Genomic DNA, 21,806 nt, shown 5'->3' on the forward strand with positions numbered 1-21,806 from the left:
TGTTCACATTTGACTGTATTTTATTATTAAAGCCATTAAAACTGAACCATGCCCATATGTTTACATCTGAAGCGGAGTTACAGTGATGTCTGAAGGTGGGCAGAGAGGCACTGGAGATGATTATGTGCTTTCTTTTTTTCTTCTTTTATTATCCCACATGGTGAGGTGAGAGGGGAAACAGGCTGCTGGAAGAACTAGTGATGGCTTTGAATTCACATCCTGGATGAGCCTGAAGGGGTGAACTCTGCCCTGACAAATAAAACCACGCTAGCTTGCATCAACTAAAAAGGCATCAGAACGTGCGTCCACTTACTAGTACTGATATGAAATGCACAGCCTTGACCTTTAAAGCACACAGAAAAGCAGCTGCTGTGTGTCGTCTTTGCAGGGCAGCAGTGACATCAGTGGTTATTAAAGATGGAGGTCTGCAAAACGTGGATTGATGACATAATCGTCCCCTTCTGATGATGCAAACATGAGGCCCAAATGTTTTGGAGGCCTTTATATAATATAACCTCCCTCTACCCTTAAAACTATCACATTTCAGCTTTTAAAAAACAAAACAAACAAAAAAAGTTGGCGTCTGCCTGTAGTTCTCTAGTGTCTTTGCTTTACAATTTGTACATCCAGTGGTATAACAAACCCAGCGATATATGACATAGAAATTAAAAAAAAAACCTTTTTGGATGACTACAGAGTCCACAAGCATGAAACATTCAAATATAATACACACTTGCACGGAAGGGCCTGAATGGAATTCTGGCGACAACTTCCACTAAAACACACTGGATTCAAGAGAAAGAAACTAGGAAAAGAAAAACCGTGAACGTAATGCAGAAAAGTACTTGCAAATACTCAACATTCACTATATACAGACACGTGGCTTGCTGGGCTGTCACCATGGTGATGACAATGGGGACTGGGTGGGGGCGACGGCGAGAGCCCAGCTGTCCCAAGCATCGTACATGCAGTGGAGTTTTGGGGGTTAAAATGCTTATAGACAGCAGTGTTGGACATCACTAAAAGCTACAGTCATACACTTGGAGTAAAGTCAGTTTCTCCTCTCTGTTTGGCTTGGAAGTCTCCCAAACTCAAATAAAAAAAAAAATCCAGGAGCACCTTGGACTAACACTGACGAAAAGAAAAAAACGGATAATGTTTATGTACAGATGCACATTCTTTACATTTCAGTCCATCCTGCTGCTACTGTTGTTGCCGTGTAGCCGACCGCGCCATGGGGTTCCAGACAGAAAGCGACAGGAGGCAGCCATGTCTGATTGGCCCCTACTTGTTCCTCTCTGTAAACAATGGAAGCGTCTATGTGAAGCAGTGCTGCTGGGCCTTCTGTTCAGTAATGGCCAAATAAAAAACAAAAAACACAATCAGTGCAACATTGTAGGCAGACAAAAGACACAAATCAAATAAGACTATAGCTTCTAGAGAGAAACATACGTGGAATGAAGCTTTCTTGTAAACTCGTCTGTCCTTCTGTGGCTTTATGTCATAATCTATGAATAAATACACTTGCTGTACCTGTCAATAAAGTTTTATAGTTATTCTTGGGTTGGTCATCAGCTACAGGTTCTTCTGTAATATTTTTTCCTCATAAAAACCTACTCAGCTGAAAGATGTGAAATGTAAAAATGATGGCGCTAGAACAGTTACTCTATAAATAGTTTTAAAATAAATATACCTGTATCACATTATATGTAGGATATTTATGTTGAGAGTAAATGCCGCTGAAGGAGTCCCAATTCAAGCACTTAGTCCTGCATTAATACTGCACATCAGCCGTTTTCAGGTTAAATAATTTGCTTCTATATGTACTAATCTGAGTGGATGCAGTTTTATCCCAGCAGGCGAGAAGTGAAATTCCTCCAGTGGCTCCACCTGTAACCCCAACACTCTCCTCTGATAAGTTGAGCAATGTTGGCAAATCCTCATCAGCTCCACTCACGGTGCAAAAAAAACAACAACATATATATAAAGAAAGACATTCCCTTATTTTTATCATAACCAACTGCCTTCCTTTAGCTTCCTTGTCCACCACAGTCAATAAGTATAGGAACAGCAGAGTTCCTAAACCAATCAAAAACAACAAATACATACAGGATACAGGGCACATCGACAGGGACACCATAAATAAGATAAAAAGTGGGGAGAAAAATAACACCGCCTCTTCGTGGCGCTGCTGCGTCGGCAGCATCGAGTCTCTGGGACACACAGAAAGAGCTTATATTTTGTAATTCCTCTGGTCCGTCAGCCTCTCTCCTCTCCATTCGTGCCTGGCAGAAACACACCGTCCAAAGGGCTCAGGAGAAGAGAGGAGGTGGAGGGGGTGGATATTGGTGTACAGTAATGGAGTAGAATAATAGTAGTAGTAGTAGAGGTGGAGGGACAGAGTGTGTATGTGTGTGTGTGTGGTGTTGCCCTGTAACAGCATGCTCGTCCTGGCTGTATTTTTTTAATCCGTTTGATCGGTGAGGGAGAGATGTCCAAAAAAAGCAAGCGCTCTCCAGCACAGCATCGCTCAGACATGTAGGCCAGGTGGAGGGGAGAGCACGGAGGGCGGTCCTTCCAAAACGTTTTCTTCTGGTAACACTCCACTCCCACTCCATTGCTCCCCACCCACTCCTTCCTCTTCCTCCTTCTCCTATTTTACACCAGCTGGTAGCCTGAGCCAGACGTCTGGTCGTATTCTATTGTGTACTGCGTGGTCCAGTCCACCGCCACGGGTCGGATCAGTCCACAACAGCGGATCTCGAAGAAATCTATGAGGTTTCTGATGCAACCGTGGCTAGAGAGGGGAACACAGAGAGAGGAACGGCTCAGGAAACGGTACACTTTTTGTGCTTAAAGTTCCCTCTATGTATGACGTTCACCCTTTTGGGAGATGAACATTGTCATTGCCATCAAAACCTGTTAAAACCTGTAGCAGACTGGCAGTATAAACATGACTGAGAGTGGAGAGTTCAGTAACATTATCACGGGCCACGCCTCATAAAGGGTTACCTTTGTAGGACAGAGCAGAAGTTGTGCAAAAAAAAGATAATAACATATACACTGCATCACAGAGAGCAGCGTGACTACAGTCAGACTTGCTGCAGACAGAGTGGGGGCAGGCTAATATTATTAACTAGGCATCAATAAAATTAGGGGAAATAAGGCCCAGGTGTAAAACTGCCAGGATGACTTTTTGTGTCTGTCATCATTCCTACTGCTCATACTGCCACATTTTCTTCTCTTAGCAATAGAACCCTAAGCTTGTGAGAACACGACTTACTTGAAGGGGCTCTCGATGGACGTGGCTGTGACCTTAAAGTGCTTGTATCTTCGAGCGTTCATTCTCTCGTTGGTGGTGATTCCCAGAGCTGCGATCTGCAAGATAGCAATCAAACAAGAGAGAGGTGACCGGATTGATCACAGCTGTTCTCACTAATATCAAGACACTTTAATCTGTTTTATGTGTAATGCAAAGCAAAGCTGTACCTGGTAGAGCTGACACATGATGAGCACGGCCACCCACATGAAGTGGAAGACGCTGTTGAGGAACATCCAGAACATCCAGGGGGAGCAGGAGGCGATCTGGGTCAGATAGAGCCAGAAACCATCCTTGGCATAACTGGTGGCACAGTGGAGCTTCCAGTCTGGGAGAAAAGAGGGAATCAGAATGTTAGAAGAAAACAAAACAAAAACAATAGTGTAAAAAAAAAGGGGAGAATATGAAAAGGTTTTTGTGCTTACAGGAGATGCAGCCATACATCATCCAGCAGATCATGCAGAGCAGGAAGAACAGATAGCCCATGAAGTAGCGGTGATTCCCACTTCCTGCACAGGAGCAACAAACATCCCATTGTCATGTCATTCTTATCATGTCATACCCTGCTCTCACACCAATCAAAATGTGGTTATCTCTGTCAACGGGAGTGACACAAAATAAAATGTTGAGAAATAAGAAGTGAGCAATGGAGGTACGATTTCTATTATATTCAATCATAATTCAGTTTTACCTCACCTTTTTGCGTAGCAGCTATCAACAAGCAAGGCTAATATCTTTATGCTCACAAATGTTTAATGATTTTCAAATCTTAGCAGGCTAATATTTTAAATGTTGCCCTAAAGTTTGTCTTGACAAACGTTCAGTTCAGCCTGAGTTCAGCATGGATGTGGGACCTGTTGTTTGTTCAGACAGTTCCTCACTTTTAGAGCTTCCTCCTGCTTTAAAATGGAAGTGTTACAAGCCCCCTGCCACTCCTTCCTCCTCCTATCTGCTTCACAACCCATAATCCTCAACACACACTTCCTCTAAGAAACCACTGGGTCCTTTGTTTCCTGTGTCATTAGAGCATTGTGGGGTTTTGTGATGTCATGACACGTTTGAATTCTTTGTTTAATAGAAAATGTTACATGAGAGAAATTAAAATATTAAGTCAGTGGACAAACGACAAAATACATGTTCTGATCGGGGGAGGAAAATCATGAAACGCTGGTTGTTTGTCATCTTCATAAATTGGCCGTGTTGTTGACATACCCACGCAGTTCCCCACCCAGGGACAGTGGTGGTCAAACTTGGCAATGCAGCGGTTGCACACGGCGCAGTGTTTGGACCGGATGGGCTTCCGTATCTGTGAGAAAAGTCAGAGTCTTGCATTAAAATGTTTTTTCTCTTCTTCTTTGCTGTGTGTTTCAGTTTTTTGTTGAGATAATTTACCAAGCAGGTGCTGCAGAATATGCTCAGATCCAGGCTGCCCGTCTCTGCCAGCTCCACAATTGTCTGGAGGAGGGAAAAGAAAAGCACAGAAAAACATGAATGAACAACCAAGAAATTCATTTTGCCGAGATCTATTTGGCATCGCAACAAAAGACTTACTGACAGTTCACAAGCGGAGGCTGGGATTTTACAGCTGAATGCTCAGACTGGAAGCTGATTCATGGTGAACGGTGACCAAGGCCACTATGAATTTAGGGTTCAATGCAGGAGCTGATTTTAATTTGTTTTGTTTCACACATTAGTAACATTGCTCCTCTCATGTCTTTATCTGCGTAGTTAAAGATAGAACAATCTTCATCTACATCACAGGAGGTGGAAGGGGATGCTCTGCAGGGAAGAGAGAGAGGGCTTTGTAGACTTTGATGAAGAGCTAAATTTACCCTGCATTGTTAGCACAGAGCAGCGGCTGGGCAGCTACCTCAGATCAATCACAGGACAGCGAAATGGGGCCTTGGTAAGAAGCAGAGGCCCTGTTGTCCTGCACTAAGTGATAATGAGGGATAGAGAGGTCAAGCGGAGAGAGGGTGCAGGACTCTGGGCAGCAGGGCCATAAACTAAAATGTTCCTGGTTAACTAACCACAGAATACACACAGGTCTAAACTTAGCAAGTTCAGACTTGGAGCACAAAGGTAGACAGCACAGAAGCTTTACCTTTTTCTTCTGCTCCTCTGAGGCTTTGATGATTCCTGGATCAGACTTCCAGGATTTACCAAAGTTGTAGAACAGAGCCATGGTGTTGATCAGGAAGGGCACATGGACGGTGGCAAAAGGGAGATGTGCAGCAAGGTTAAGGAAGCAGCGACTGTTATTGTCATTTCCTTGGTCTCTTTTGTACAGCAAACATGTTAATATACAGGATGTATATGTTGTCCTATTGTTATGTAAATGCACTGGATCCAATCGTCTTACGTGTATAGCATTCCTGATCCCACCTTTTTCCAGTCTTTATGCTAAGATAAGCTAGGAGATTCATATGTAATAAGCAGCTCAGATATGACATTGCTGTGAAAATGTGTTATAAAACCTTCAGCTAAACCATTTTCTCCTAATAGTTTCTTTCACATACTTGAAAAAAATCACAACCCTTTAATTCTTCAAACTGCATAATACCTCCTGGAATCTATTATGCACTGTAGAGGACAACAGTTGACTTATTGTTCTAGGCATTCTTTGATGAACAAAGGCGTAAAACCTTTGTTCCTGGAAATTTATTATAATGATGTGAGTCACATTTTCTCTTTGTAGTATCATGACCAACAGGCAGACTGTGACACAGGACACGGTTCTTCCACATCTCAACTCAGCGTCTGCTACAACACTGCATCCTGACTTCCTTCCACGAATACAAACAAGCAAGACACCATATACACAGATAGGTTAAAGAAACACAACATGAGCTGGTCAATATGTGGACCCATACAGCAGGACTACAGGTATCTATATAAGCTTGTTTAGGTTTGACTGTCTTGTGTGTAACTACAGAGAATGTGACAGCTGTGGGAGGCTTTAGTGAGTCTGTGACTGATAAGTAGCACAGTCAGTTCACAGGTGTGCACGAGTCAGCCAAGTCCCAGAGGAAACCAGCCAACTGACTTTAAGCAGTCCAGACCGTGAAAGACTCCACACTGTTTGTGCTAATGTGTGACAAACTTCTGTAACATTCAGATGTGAAAATCAGAGATCAACAACTCAAACAACAACAACGTCGTTTTTAAAATGAATACAATACACTCTCTGGGGAAGGTGGTGGTGAAGCCTCTGTGTAGTTTACGATTAAGATTAAGAATACCTTTATTTCCAACTTAAAGGAGCTTTCCAACTAACTTACTTTATCCATCAACCATCTTTCAAGGCAAGATGGGCTTAAAATAAAACACATGCAGTGTTACAATTACAAGTTTAATATATACCAAAAACAGAGTGAATATGTTATATGGGGGAATTTCACAGGTTTAGCATTAGCATGCCATTTTGCGCTGATAATCACAGTACAGGTGCTATTTTATCATGTGGAAAGAATTTCTGCAGCAACGTCATAGACAACCAAGATAGGTATGTGACAAGAGTAGCTGCACAAAAACACAATCTTCCAGAGAAGAATTCATTTCAAACTGATATACATACATATCCCTTGACTGATAACACTGAAGATGTAACAATGGTCTGGGACCCCAGAGGTCCACAAGTAATGATGGGACTTTAAAGAAAGATTAGCTGATATGACGTGCAGCTACAACAGCTGTGGTTTACTGGTGGTCATGTCCTTCAGCACCTTCCTGACTTCACTGATGAGCACCGACAGAATAAGAAAGGCTTCTTCCAGTCCCTGAAACCCACATGGAGCCCTCAATCATCATAAGTATCTCTATGAGGAACTGTGTGTTGACATTACACCCCTTCTGAAATGAACTAATAAGTAAAACACCTCATTGATCTTTCTGACTCAATGGTTCATAGAGATGCAGAGAGTGGGGGCTGTGATCAATTCAGCTCCTCAGATAAATGGATTTCCATGTTTCCTTGGGGAGAGATGGTCAACACCTGCAGTTGGCGCAATCTGTCTTTAGAGGGGATGAGTGGTCATCCAGCATTGGCTGAGCAACAGACTCACTAGCAAACTTAATATGATGAAGTGATACAAAATAAATACTGCTACAACAGAACCCGAATTCCCTTAAATGCATAATAAGGAAAATCTGACCTAAGCCAAGGAAAGTAAAGAAAAAAGTGCTGGTCCACCCATATCATTTTATCTGATTTCAACAGCAGGCCTGAGATCACAATGGTAGTAAGTGGGTCAGAGACAAAGACTAAACCTCGTAAGCTGAACAAAGGTGAGAGGCTGCCTGCAAAGATGTGAGCAGAATTTTAAAATCTAAACAGAACTTCCCAGCTTGTCAATGAAAAGCTCAGCCATGACAGCAAAAGATCATCTTTCACATTTGACCACACAGTCGAGCCAGGAAATGTTTTAGCCCACTGCACAAATGAAAGGTTTACATTATCATCTTCAAATCAAAAGTTCCACATTCCTCCATTCATCTGCCCTGCAGGCACACACAATATGAGGGGCTCAGCCAAAAACCCATGCAGGGCCTCAGTCCAAAGTTTATGTAAGCAGGCTCTGAAGGGTCAGAAAGAGTAAATCGATGCCTCCCCTGACACGGACTGAAGAATACAAAGGGGAGGTTAAAGGCACCGGTATTGTTCAAAGTAAAAAGCTTCCTGAATGCTTCAGCAGCTTTGGAAACCAAAGAGTTCTGATTTCAAAATGGACAAGGGACTGAAACGACCACAGCCAGGTACATGATTATTTACAATAAGAGTTAGATAAACAGTCAGCGGTGCTCATTTAAACCACTGCAGAAGAAGAAAGAACAAGAAGAGACTCAAAATCTAATTAAAAGAAGGAACAATAAACCATGTAGTATTCATAATGGATTTACATTACTGTGCATTTCATGTACAAATTCAAATAAATCCTCCTTGTTTGCCCAATGCTAGTACTATTGATGGTTTCTAGAATAGTTATTGAAATTAGCAATAAACATGTTCCTCAACCATGGGGGCCATTAGTCATCTTCTTCTTTACAACTTTCTATTTAAAATAAACACAAATCCAGTAGATATCTGTATTGCTTGATTTGCATGAATATGTGACTGGGCACATCCTGTTAGCACTGACCACTTATCTGTATGCAAATAGACAATTTTACAAGAGCCAACTGTCAGGCTGAGCTGCAGTGACCTCACCGTTTACAACAGATCCCCTCTGTCTGCAGAGTAAAACTAACTACTGACAGGGTCAGGAACATGAAACGACCCGACCTGCCCTTCAACTGAAAATACACGCAGGCTCAGTGACAACCTTCATAGCTAAAGGCCATAGAGAAGCCTGAAAAACCCAAGCGAATTACTTCACACAAGAAAAGACCTGTCTGGTGTAAAAGTGACAAATTTCCACTTGGTAAATGATCCATGTACAAGCATCTACCCAGGATGTAACATCATCACCACACCTTTGCTCTCTGGAGAAGAATGCACGTGTGTGTTCCTGCCATCAATATCATGTGATATAAACACCTCATATAGCCTTGAAAAACATGCAACACTGAACGAAAAGAGTTCTTTTTTATTAATCTCAAATCAAAGGCTGCTTACTCTCCATTCTCATTGGTGGAGCAATGAGGCAGAAAATGAAATGTCTTCCACAAAAGAGAACTCTGCTCTCACCTCCTGCAATTAGCAGCTTCTGAATAGAAAGGCAATTCTTCCAGCAACAAAGAAAACATGAGAACAGCCACGTGGGGGCAAACAGGAACTCTCTGGAGTCGCTCTGTTGGGTTTCACCCAGCAGCTGTTAGACACTAAACTCCCTGTCTGTAATATGACCAAACAACAACAGACATGGAAAATATTTAGATGCTTAAATCTTTAAACAATTTCCTCTTCCTGCTCTAAACATAAACCATTATCCTTTTCTACACCTTCACTCGCTGAAACTGGTCTGTAGCACAATCTCTTTGTTCTCACATGGACTGTTGCTCGTACTCTTTTGTCTTCTACCAAAATACAATTTACAATTTAGTGCAAACATTATATACACCCATGTTCTACCTGCATGGAGATCACGTTTGCTATATACTGATAGGCCAAAATCATTCATAAAAGCTCATGTTTCCCAAAAACAAACAACATGAGACACACAGAAGTGAAATGTGGCAAATTGGACTAAAATAGGTGAAGAGAAGAGCCCATCCATCTGTCACTCCAACCAGCAGGAAAGAGCTACAAAAGACCCAAGTATGACTTGACTACTGGCCTGAATTTGGAAAATTAGTCAACAGTCATGGATCTGCTAATTTCAGACTGCTCACAGCCAGCATCTATCTGGGTGAGGAGGCTTCAAACAAGGACCCAGAGCCTGGCACATATAACCATGAAAGTCAGCTGCACATTTTGCAGTGTGAATGTTATATCATAATATTTGCACTTTCATTAAGAATATAGACAAACAGATGTGGTCTCAGAACCCAAAGAGAAGTGTTTAATGTCTGACACACCTGAATCTTATGCGTTAATCAGCACTGTCTCCAGACAGTGTTCCGTCTTAAGAATTCATGCTTTTTTTTCTTTGTGTCTATATTTCATTTGTTTCCACCTCTATCAAATTCATCAAATCAAACCAATCTACTGCTGTATTTATGGTAAATGTTTTGAATAGTGTTTAACAAGCACCATTCAAAGGCTCTGTTTCATCTGCTGTGTCCACAAAGCCTAACAACACAGTGCTGGGCCTCAACACACACGCACACAACAAAATACACCTTCACAGTCTTACTCTTGATGTGAATTCCCAGTACAACATTGAAGGATATCATTCCAGAACCAGTAAAACCAGGTGGTGTACATCCAGAACTTGGTCGCCAGGTAGATTCCTAAAGGGAGAGCACTGTGCATGGAGTGGTCGAAAAAAGCCCTGCGAGAGAGACCAAAGGGAAAGTAGAGGGTCACAGTCATAGTCAGTTTCCTAAAATGGTTCCTAAAATGAGTTCACATTTTGGAGTTTGCTTTTGTGCACTACTACTTCAGTCAATAATTAGGCACAAGATGTTTCTGCTCTCTTCTGTGTTTTGGTCAAAATGTAATAAGCCAGATATTTGCCACCACATACACTGCTTAACTCATAACTTATGTGTTCAGTAAGTCAAGAGACTTTCTGTACAGATGTAGTGGAAAACATATGGTTTGATGCAGGACTCATGCTTTGATCTGAGTCCTACCATCAGACACGTTGCAGATGGACTCAACAGCGCTCAAATTCACTACTGTTCACTATAAGTAAATATTAAAAGAATTTCAGTAAATATGAAGCTAGCATGATGAGTAATGCGTGTGTTGCATTCAGTGATAACAGTCAAAGGCACGGCAAATTCAAGGACCAGATGGCAGTCATAGGAGTTCAGGCAAGCAGTAATGTGTGTGTGCGTGCGCGCGAGCGCGCGTGCATGCGTGAAACAGGGAAAAGGAGTAAGTCTTTGTTACTGCATGATAAGGAATGCTGAACTATGTGTGTTCATATGCGAGGTTAATGGTATGTATAGCAGATGTTTTGTAACAACAAAGGTGTGCCTATTATGTGGTGTCAGGACCTGTAAAACTGACTTTGATAATATAGACACAAAATAATATATCCTCTCAAAACATGTACAGGCTTAATCCATGTTAAATGGTTTAGTTAAAGCCATATAACAGTTAAATAGGTTTAACTGTTATATACACACACACACAGCTGTGTGTGTAAAATCTGTGTATTTTTATAAATGAGACATACTTGGACAGGAACTGCACGGCAACCCAGACTCCAGTGTACATGATGCCTTTGATCAGCCAGGAGTCGATGTCCAGGTCAGCGATGAAACCAACCAGCCAGATGACCACAAACGGTGTTCCCAGCATCACCTTCTGCCTGAACTCCTGCAGGAGACACAAGTAAAAGGACAAACGTGACTGTGAGTTAAGAATAATGCCATGTTCAGAAGAAACCACTGTTATTGTGGACTTTCCTGTGAAAGTTTCTTTCACCTCATTCGATCATTCCAACAATGTGCCTGTGACACCGATACAGAGATAATCCCATTTTCGACTGACGTGATCTACAACTAATGCAAACTTCAGAACGAACTCTAGTCTAAAATCTACCTAAGTCTACTGACACTGTTATACTTTTAGTAAATATTTTCAATGGAATTTACCTTAAGTATCTTAAAACATCCCAGCAGACAAGTGAAAAGATGACAACATATTTAAGCAAAATGAACAACAAGTTTGAAGTCATATGGTTATAAATCAAGTAGACGCATTCACAGTAGAAACACAAACAAAAAAACATGTCCACATCTTCCATGGGAGTGGAAAATCACCAGCATCCTGCTCTTCAATCTGAATCAAGTTCAGGTTTTTTGTTTGTTTTTTTTAAATCGGGAAACTAGACAACACAGTGTAAAGTAAAAAAGTCAGATCCCTGCTTTGTTCGGTTTTCCGGTGGTTGTCTTGTTAAATGTAAGAGGTCATGTATGACACTCCTTACACTATAACACACTCCTTCCTGACAAACGGAGGAAGCAGCGAAGTTACTAGACTGCAAAGTAAGCACTACTCAGACATGCTGTGACAAAGAAGCAGCATCCTGAACAAGCTGGTCTGAGCATGTCTGTTTAGTGGGAGGAAAGACTAACAAAGGGTCTCTACAGCAACATTAAGACAGGTGCTGCTGATTTTATTGAAGGCACTGATTAGTTCCCGCCTCTGTGTAATGGCAGAGCTGAGGAGTTCATGTTATCACAATTGTATTTTTGACCCATTTCTAGGGTTTTATATTAAATAAGCTGTGTATGCATTTCTACCTTGTCCATCTTGAGTCTTTTCAGGTAGGATGGGCTGTCATAGCCTTTGGCCTGTCGAGCTTCCTGTAAGTGATTGATCATCCAAACATTCTTCCTTTGCTTGGCGAGGTCCAGCGGTGTTTCACCCTGACAATAAGTGACAGTCTCTTTATTAACACCAATTTTACCATTACCACACACCAATGAAAAATGTGTTTGCCTGTTAGGCTGTGAATAGGCCTTACCTTGATGTTCTGTGCATCAACATTGGCATTGGCATCCAGCAGCAGACTGATGACTGTTGTGTTGCCGGCCAGCACAGCCCAATGCAGTGCCGTGTTCTTGTGATATTTGTCACCCAGGTTGACGGAAACGTTGAAGGTCAGTAGCAGCCGGGTGGGATCCACACTGTCACCCAGAAAAAAGAAAAAAAATCAAGTTAAGATGTGCCATCTGGAGTGATAAACAAGCCTGTTGCATTTCTATGATTAGCTTTTAATAACAAAAAAAATGTTTTGGATTACAAAGCATAGCAATCAGGGAATTTTCATATAAAGCTAAGAGCTGACTTCACCATGTAAGTACTCTGTCCGATGGCTCATTAAAACATAAAGAAGTTATGTGTGTGGCTGCAGTCAGCAGAAACATGCCCTAGCTTTAAGTGTGTTTCTTTCTTACACTAGTAGCAAGAGAACGTGTATGAAAGAATGCATTCACTGGTTGTAAAAAGTGAACTCGCCATTTTAGTTACATACACCCTGCAAGATACCAAAAAAGTATCAACTGTACAAATGCACACACCTGTGTGTCCTGTAGGCAGCCCACATCAGAGGTGTCATGCCATTCTGATCCATCATATCCACATCCTGTTTAGGAAACAACATTATCACTGAAAGAGGATAAAGTAGCAGTGGAGAAGGGACAAAAGGAAAAAGAGACGATAGCGCGCCCCCTGATGGAGAGAACTGAAATAACATGCTTTGAAAACAGTATCCCCCACTGAGGCATTCAAAGCCCAAGTGACACAGACACAAAACAGAAAAGAAGAACACAGGGGTGTTGCGTTGTATAAAGGTCTAAATCAGCAACACTTTTTTAAAATGTCCTGGTGGAACACACTAATCTAGAAACCTGTCAGACAAGCATATTCTCTGCTGTGAAAAAGAATGCACTTTGTGCATTTGTTGATTATCTGTCGTCGCCTTCTTTTACGTTTCCTACCTGTCCTTTGGCAATAAGGTAGGCCACAATGGAGGTGTGGCCGAACTGGGCGGCCAGATGGACGCAGCTGCAGCCCTCGCCGTCGATCAAAGATGGATCTGCGCCATACTTCATGAGCTGCACCACCATGGAGAGATGGCCTTGTCTACGAGAGGGTGAACAAACAATAAAGAATGAAGAATAATTAAAATACTGCAAAATGTATTTGGATTCCATATCTTTATCTTCATATCTTCTAATTTCATTCACAAGATGTTGCCAAATGATTTTTTTGCTTCCTCTCTAAAGATAAGAAAGGTTTGAAACTACACTGATAACAATGACATTTTTTTTTGTTCTGTTGCCTGACTGAATTCTACAAACACTTTCACACAAACAGGAGTTCCTGCAGTTATGCAGACAGTGAAGGCTGAGGGCTATATTTTAAAGGTCAGTGACAGCTGGAGGGACTACTAGTGTGGAGGTGGTTTTGCGGTGGGTGACACAGGACTCCTGAATGTCTGTGTAGAAGCAATGGTGCAGATGCCTGTTGTCGATGCTATCAATAATTCAGAAGGAGACAGCATCATGCCCCCCCCCTGTTGGCTTGGGTATGTGTTGGATCTCATGTGACTCGTGCCCCCCTCTACAGTGAACAGTGAGTGGTCATTACAAAGAAAGGAAACAAGAGCCTTTCAACAGTAGATTTATGAAGGTGGGTGTATGCTAAGAAGGAGAAGATGGTGGTGAATAGTTTTGGTCATAAATGTAGGTTTGGTGAGGTGGTTGAGAGAGAGATACTAAAAAAGCTGATCTGATCTCTTGAGGCTGAATGACCCTGGCTTTTGGCATAATGGATAACTATTGCTTAACAATCTTATTGATCAAAACAACAATGAAATAATCCTAAAATGTACTGACATTTAGGGAAGTAAAAACTGCACATACAAGAGGAAAAGGATAAAAACATTTAATGCATAGGATGAACAGAAAATTATTACACATGGACAGTCAGTGCTGTTTGTTACCTGGTGGCCCAGTGAAGAGGAGTGGAGTTGAGGTCTCCTCCCAGTTGGTCAACTATGGCTCCTTTTGATATGTAGTACCTGCACACACAATTCCCATCATTAGATGAAACACGGTATTTTGTGTACACATATGTCAGACTTTTGATTATCGTATGACTATTCTATATAAACACATGTAAATGATTAGATAGCTGGCTGTCTAATCAGTCCACAAGTACTGCTATGATAGTACTGCTATCAACCATTGGCACTAATAGAATTTTGTTGGTGTTCTTCAGCAAGAGGGCATGTCAAAAAATTTTTGACATGCTCAGAGAACCAAGGGTGATAAAGCACATGATGACTATGGGTTTGACTCCAGGCAAACTGAAACATTGCCACCTTACAGAGCTAATTGGTACAAAGGGTGACAAAGAGTGTCAGGATCTACCAGTAGCACCTACGTAAGACATTTATGTTGACTTAAAATATGGCTCCGTAATTAAAATTACATCTGCCTTTTAGCCGCATAATATGCATCAACACTCTCAAGAGATGTCACCTCAGAGGGTGACTAGATACTTCCACTAATGGGGTAGCAACACAGTGGAAGGTTGACACACAATGAAATCTGGGCAGGCATATAAAAAAACAATTTGTCTATGAATGCTTGAAATCTTTATTTAGATTAAGATCAGATCATCTCTAACTTCTAGACTAGCACCACCACCAAACATAAAAACAAATCTTAGTTGATTCCACTTGACTCACTTGACCAAGTCTATCCTGTTGTTGATGGCAGCCCAGTGGAGGAGTGTTACGTTTTCTTTGTCTGGCTGCCGAACGTCGAAGCCCGCCTCCACCAGCTCCCTGCAGCGTTCAAAGATGCCGTACCTGAGGCAGAGGGATGGAGTGGGATTAACTATTACTTGCATAGAAATACATGCACAAACACAAAAAACAGGGTAAATACTTTAAATAAAACCTCCTCTGCTTTTTAAGACAACTTAAAAACACATATTCAGACATAAACAGGACACCCACATATGTTGCATAAATTAGCAAGTGTATATTTGTAACCTCAGATCCAAATACAAAAAATCTGTTGTCAAATGTAGCAGCTCAAAAAAAAATAAGTCTTATCAGGAAATGTCCACAATTCTTTTCTAACCAACAATAAATCCTGTCATCATTCTCTTAACTTGAAAATTACTTCCTTATCATACAATGAATATGAACCACATGGCATATTCGTTGTAGCTGTGACAAAAACACATAAATAAGCAAGTAAACATGCTGCCACTCCAGTAATAATACAGGCTCCTATTAGACCAGACGGCAATTAGTAAACAATGCCACCTTCATAAATCAAAACACTGGGAAGAGTGTGACACTGACACAACACAAACACACACACAAACCACTTACTGTGTGGCTTTGACAATGTCCCAGGTGCTGTAGTCATCCACATGGTTTTTACGGCTGACATTCTCGCTGTAGCCATGGTTGTAATGACTCTGGGGTTTGATTTCCTGAAAGGAAACACGAAGCATAAGTACAAATGTGAAGAAATCACATCACAAATGGTTATGTTTCCTGAATGTTCAGTTACAACGTTGTTGGAAGTATTCTGTGAAAGCTATAATGCCTTTAAGCAAGCCTGCAACTTTTCCTACAAGGATGATGGCACATGGAAACTATGGAGACAAACAAACATTTTGTGTAGGATTTTTGTTGTTGAATCGATCTTCAAACTGCAACTTCTAGGGTTTCAGATTGATACCAGTTGCATGGAAAGGCGCAATCACTAGTTTTGTTATTATTAATCTCATTTACTGCTATGGTAAAAAAATATCAGCTGCAAAGTCTATATATATACATTACAACTAAAATAATGAAAAACACATTTTTAGAAATGGTCAGAAAGTGTACTCTAATATGATAGCTACACATGATAGCATTATGAAGGGTTTTCCAAAGGGCAGCATGACAGAAGCACACTACACGCTACAGAGAGGAGTCCCTGCAGCACCACACTATTACACCAAACTAAACTGAAAAAAGGAAAATGAAGGCAGCAAGAGACAGTGTTCTGGAGTCCTGCAGCTGCTGAAGATCTAATCTGTCACACAGACACGGTGCACTGTGCTGCTCACATTAAATTAACCTCCATAGCAAAACCACAGAAACCACAATTAGCCTCCATCAGCCGGAAATGCAGACTGCATCTGGTAAACATAGGACACCTGCCCTGCCTTTAGTCAACCTTACCTGTAACTTTGTGGAGGGGAAGAACTGAACTGCTTCACGTTTAGGCATACAACGAATCATAAGTGAGGTTTTTTCTCCTGACCAAACAAACTCTGTTTAATATGTAGTCAGTGCACCAGTGCAATCATGATTCATGACTAAATAAATACAATCAACCTTGACGTTATAAAGAAAAAAATACAGTATTTCCACCATAAGATCTCAATATTTAATCCACCTTTTAAGCAGACATTTAAACCGTTTGAGCTGCTGCTCACGTGCATGAAAAAAGGAGAAATAATGAGACAGTCTCTGGGGGGGCTGAGGATATTGGCAGGCTTGTGCAGAGCTGTTAGGCAGCCTGAGGCAAGAGCTTGGGGCAACAGAGACTATGAGCTGTACCATGTTGCCTCAGAGTTCAGCTTGGGCCAAAGGGATGCCATCTATGCTGTCACTAGGGAATGGTTGTGGTAAAACAAGATAGCAAATACACTTGTATGTAAACTCTCACATATGGTAAAAACAGACTTAATTTTATATTACAGGCTTATGCAAAAATGTCTTATGCCTTTGAGAAGGCAGAAAAATGTCCTTTATAAATATATACAGTTTTTAAAAACGTATGCAAATATGTTAAACCTGATCTATGGCAATGACAGCTGTCACTTGAGCTTGTTACAGATCACCACTGCAACAAAGATTGGCCAGACTTTCCAAGGTTTGCAGATTTTTTCCTCTTTTTCTATTTTCTATCTGTGTTCAAATAACCTGCATAAACGTACAAATTGAAAACAGAAATTAGATCGGAGGATGGAGGAGGACTTGGGAAGATGACCAGCTCATTTTTTTCTACTCTACAAGTGAAAATGTTGCCAAGAGGTGTTTCTGCTTTTCATTGCCAAGTTCTGGTCATTTTACAAATCCATGATCTATTTCAACTATCTCATGTGCTATTCAGACTTTTTTAGCTGCCAAAGAAAAGAGAGGGGGGGGGGGGGTGCTGAGTTTTTTTCCTTACAACAGGCTGACAAACAGAAGCCCCGGAAATATGAGGAACTCAAGGCCTCTTCCTTCAGCTGGATATTCAATTGAGGGAGAGTGTGTATAATTCTTCTGCTGGAAATCTGCTTTCCTGTCATTGGAGGGACTGGGGGTAGAGGGTTCAGCTTTACACCCTCAGACGCCAGATGTTAAATCACTTTCTCCAGTGACCATGTCCGTGTGTGGAGATAACCTTTGACCCCTTCATCATTGCCATCATTGCAGCCTCTCCTCTCACTCCTCACCCACTTGCCATTAAAAAGCTGAGGATAGCACTTGTTATTAAAATGATGTTCTGCAACCTGTGTATTTTTAAGTTTTTTATCTATGTGCTGGTGAGGAGTGTAACAATTAGAACTGTAATGAAATTAGCAATTAAACAGATTATCCATTGATTTTAGGCTTTTTAGTGAGGCAGCAGGCCCTGTCAGTGGGACATATGGCAACCACTGCCCAGGGCTAAAAATGTCTAACAGTACCACTGAAAATGCATTTTTATTGGACTATATCAACAGTAGTTATTGTGGAAATGGTTCAAAAAGAACATCCAGTTCTTAGTGAGACCAACAATCAGATTTAATCTGGCACAATAATAATAACAATTTTTTTGTTGTATCTGTTGTGACAGTAGAGGCTATATTGCACTGTCATCTTGCTGGATATAGCCATAAGCTTACCCTCAAATTCAATCTGGAATTAAATTTCAATATTCAAGGCACAGTTGTAATGTGAAATCAAAAATGGATGAGGAGGACCCAATTTCTATGAGGGAAATAATGAGAATGCTTCCAGCAAACAAAATGTGCACACAAGTGAAGCATCAAATCAAGTAACTGAGAATGTCTGCCTTGACGTGCTTTTAAGAACCCGCATTTGCATTTTCAATTGATTGGAACGCCAAAACATTTATTCTTTACAGTCCTCGAGAAAGGAAATGTTTGTATTTGACAGGCTGAACTCGTTCAAAGAAGACATAAAAAGGTGAAAGGCTTTTTTGAGTGCAACTAAACTTCTGATGCTTTAATTCAGGTGCATCATCCATTTAGCCTCACATGCCTCTTACTACAATCTAGAGGATGACCCACATTCCAAGCAGCGCACTGCTAAAAAGAAGAGCAACTATAAGCCCAGCAGGAAATTAAGAGAATTTACAACAATGCTACTACTGTCTGATAAACTTTATTATGTGCTGCCAAAAAAGGTCAATTTAAAAGCTCTGTGCAAGGATTAATGAAGCTGATGGCACCTTAAGATTGATTGCAGTTTACTTTTTTCAATCAATCAATCAATCAATCAATCAATCAATCAATGGCATGTGCACAATGTACAATGAAATTAGGATCCCCTGGTGGATTCATATAAAACAGGTCTGGAGTAAAATAATCCTTGGAAAAGCAGAAGTCAGTGGTATTTTCTCTATACAGTATACAGTATAGACTGTAGTGGGTGTATTATCAGCCAACAATGACACACCCTTCCTGTATTTTTGTGTCCATGTACTTATGTCTATAAAATGTACTGGCACCATCTAGAACACTGAATCCTCAATCACATCCTCAGTCTCTTTGTATTCACAGTCAAATGACATCCACACAAAGAAATAGCTAATACAAATAGCTAACAGTAAGGTCAAGGGGACAAAAACCAAATGGTATAGTTCTGTAGTACAAAATGATTTTAATCTGATCTCAAGCAAGCCGATTGCATCTGTGCAGGCCTCCCATGTGTTATGGTACCACAGAGAGGAAGTAGGTCTATCATGCAAGTTTAGCCGTGACACTACCCTGTCATACAAAAGCAGAAATAACAGCAATCTTTTTACATGTATAGATGACTAGGTGGTCCAGTAAGTAATGAGGGCACAGAGATACCAACACTGTGTGTAAGAATAGTATTTCTACTTAAATAAATGTTTTTGTAGCTTTCAAAAGACCAGGTGTTCGTGCTGAGGGGGAGGTAACAAGAGCCAAATCCATGCCGTTTTCATTCTCTCGACACCATTACAGTCACTGTACTGTAATGTCTGACTGTCTGTCTCTCATTGATTTCAGACAAGTTAAATTACATTCATATGCCCATATAGTAACTTTGAATCAAATGATCATTACAGAGACACTGGTTCACCAAGACCAAGCACTGTGACCTACATGCAGCTCAGGTTGGGAGGGTTGTGGGATGACATATGTTGAGTGACTCCAATTAACTGCCAACATGGGTTGAGTTTACTAACAGTGGTATCAAGTGTCACTGCAGCTCATAGGGTAGAACAGGTTTCCACTGTGAGAAAGAAAAACTGGCACAATCTGTTGTTCTAAAGCATTGTCCTTATTTGTCTTTCACTGTCAATATGATGTAGCGACATAACCATATCAGTATTACTCTGCAAACCAGACTATTACATTTAGTTACATGTATCTTTATGGATTAGAAGCCAGACTGTTCACTAGACATTTAAGACAAGCCTCACTGTAGCACTGCCAAGATTAGAATTATAAATCAGTGTCTCTTTTATCCCATTTTACCAAGTACATACAATTATCTGCCACCATCCTGACTGAATGGACAATGAGGATGTAATTTATTTTTTACTGCACTCTGACAGGTTAAGCAGTTACTGACCATGCCTGTTGGTAAACTGGTCTGCTTGGCCTGCTGGCTACAAGCCAACAAGCAAAACAGATTTGCTGATAGAAAAGCAAGAGGAACAGCACTGTTTCAAAATGCTGGCAAGTAGAGATAACAAGAAATGATAATCACATTGTATCCATTTTAGCTTGTGTGTACAGCTAATATCTAATGTCGACATGAATGCAATCCCTAACCTATTATTTAATTTGACAGTTGTCTTTTGTTGTGAAATAACATAACAGGCTTGCTTATTTCAGTTAACTATGTATTGCAAAATTAACTATAACCAAACATTTTCAATGACACTGGGTAACAAACGAATGCTTTACGAATGCTAAAACACGACTGACAGATAACGTTTCTAACTTCTATCAAGGAAAATGTTGGTTAGCTAGCAAAGGTGGATACAATGTTTCATACAGATAAAAGAAGACAAAGGGTGGAATTTCCTCATTTTCCTTAGTGGCAGCATACATTTATTATAACTCCTGGCTGTAAACAACAGCTTAACACAACCAAACATATCTGACATCACCGCAGCTAGCGTTAAACCAACCAACACTGCCACTTTAGCAACAAAGCTAACGTCGCATGAATGCAAGGATTAACAATTAGCGTTACTTATTCCACCACGCATCTAAACACACGCCGTACAACCTTGTTTACTGGGTGCACAAAGTCACTACCCCAGAAAACACAACCTAGTTTAACGTTAACATTAACATCAACATCTGCCCAGCGTTAACTGACTATGCAGCAGGAGGGGGGCTAGCGTTAGCACCATTAGCATCGTTAGCTGGATGCCACCCCCCACCGGTGCTTTTGCAGGGGGCATTAGAGTTTTCAATAAAGCACGGCAAAATCACAACGCCACCGACACGCAGACCGCTGAAACGCGTTTTGAGTGTGCTGAAGTGTCCGTGCGAAGGCGTCAAGTCCAAGGACCATACCTCAGGATGGAGAATAGGGACGCAGCCAGCTTCTTTCTCATATTCCTCCATAGCGTCAGCCATCTTGGTGGTGATGTACGCTAAGCATTGTGGGAAAAGGCTGTGTAAGGGGGAAACAAACAGTAGGAGGAGAGAGGAGCTGTCAAAAACCCAGATGATGGACAGGCTACATCATACACAAGGTCACAATAGTGAGTGGCATTGAAAAGGGACTTAACATGAATATCACACACAAAAGTGGACTTTTTGTGTGTTTTTAAATGCAAGGCTTTCCTTACTTATGTAATAATAACAAATTATTACATGCATTGTGACAACAGGACGACAATAAGCTCAAACAAAACTAAGACAGATACAAGTTTTTATGGTGAGAATAAATTCCGCAAACAATGAATTACATTTTCTTATTTCTCCAGTAACTACTATCCCATGATGACAAGGTAATCTTTACGACATAGATATTTTTTGTGTAGATATACTGATATTTCTTGACAGCCAAAGGAACTTATCAACAATGCTGCAATTATACATTTATGCCTAGATGTCTCATCACCCATCTCCCAGGTCTCTACC

The 21,806-nt window shown here is 40.9% G+C and overlaps 1 protein-coding gene across 2 annotated transcripts; it reads right to left on the bottom strand.

Moving 5' to 3' along the window:
- Nucleotides 1-2: 2 nt before the first annotated feature.
- Nucleotides 3-21,323, bottom strand: zdhhc17 (zDHHC palmitoyltransferase 17). 2 transcript variants are annotated; one of them, XR_003669348.1, is made up of 18 exons: nt 21,234-21,319; nt 15,793-15,896; nt 15,136-15,258; nt 14,386-14,463; nt 13,379-13,523; nt 12,959-13,023; nt 12,403-12,565; nt 12,179-12,304; nt 11,107-11,249; nt 10,151-10,251; nt 5,424-5,548; nt 4,712-4,774; nt 4,532-4,625; nt 3,745-3,828; nt 3,490-3,647; nt 3,284-3,378; nt 1,453-2,797; nt 3-1,344 (listed from the first exon to the last, which is right to left on the bottom strand). XR_003669348.1 is itself a non-coding variant. In XM_028393553.1 (17 exons), exons 1-17 carry the CDS (start codon nt 21,294-21,296, stop codon nt 2,659-2,661), a joined length of 1,869 nt encoding a protein of 622 aa, XP_028249354.1. In that variant the 5' UTR covers nt 21,297-21,323; the 3' UTR covers nt 3-2,658. The 2 variants fall into 2 exon arrangements, 1 of the variants encoding a protein (XP_028249354.1); XM_028393553.1 differs by having other exon boundaries at nt 3-2,797; nt 21,234-21,323.
- Between the last annotated feature and the right edge of the window lie 483 nt (nt 21,324-21,806).

Source organism: Parambassis ranga, chromosome 2 (assembly GCF_900634625.1).
Source record: "Parambassis ranga chromosome 2, fParRan2.1, whole genome shotgun sequence".
NCBI classification, from domain to species: domain Eukaryota; kingdom Metazoa; phylum Chordata; class Actinopteri; family Ambassidae; genus Parambassis; species Parambassis ranga.

Coding starts and splice junctions, on each gene's coding strand:
- zdhhc17 (XM_028393553.1), bottom strand. CDS start 21,296: ATGGCTGACGCTATGGAGGAATATGAGAAAGAAGCTGGCTGCGTCCCT. Junction 14,464..15,135: donor AACAGGATAGACTTGGTCAA/GTGAGTCAAGTG, acceptor TTGTGTGTGCAG/GTACTACATATCAAAAGGAG. Junction 10,252..11,106: donor GCCGTGCAGTTCCTGTCCAA/GTATGTCTCATT, acceptor TCTCTCTCGCAG/GGCTTTTTTCGACCACTCCA.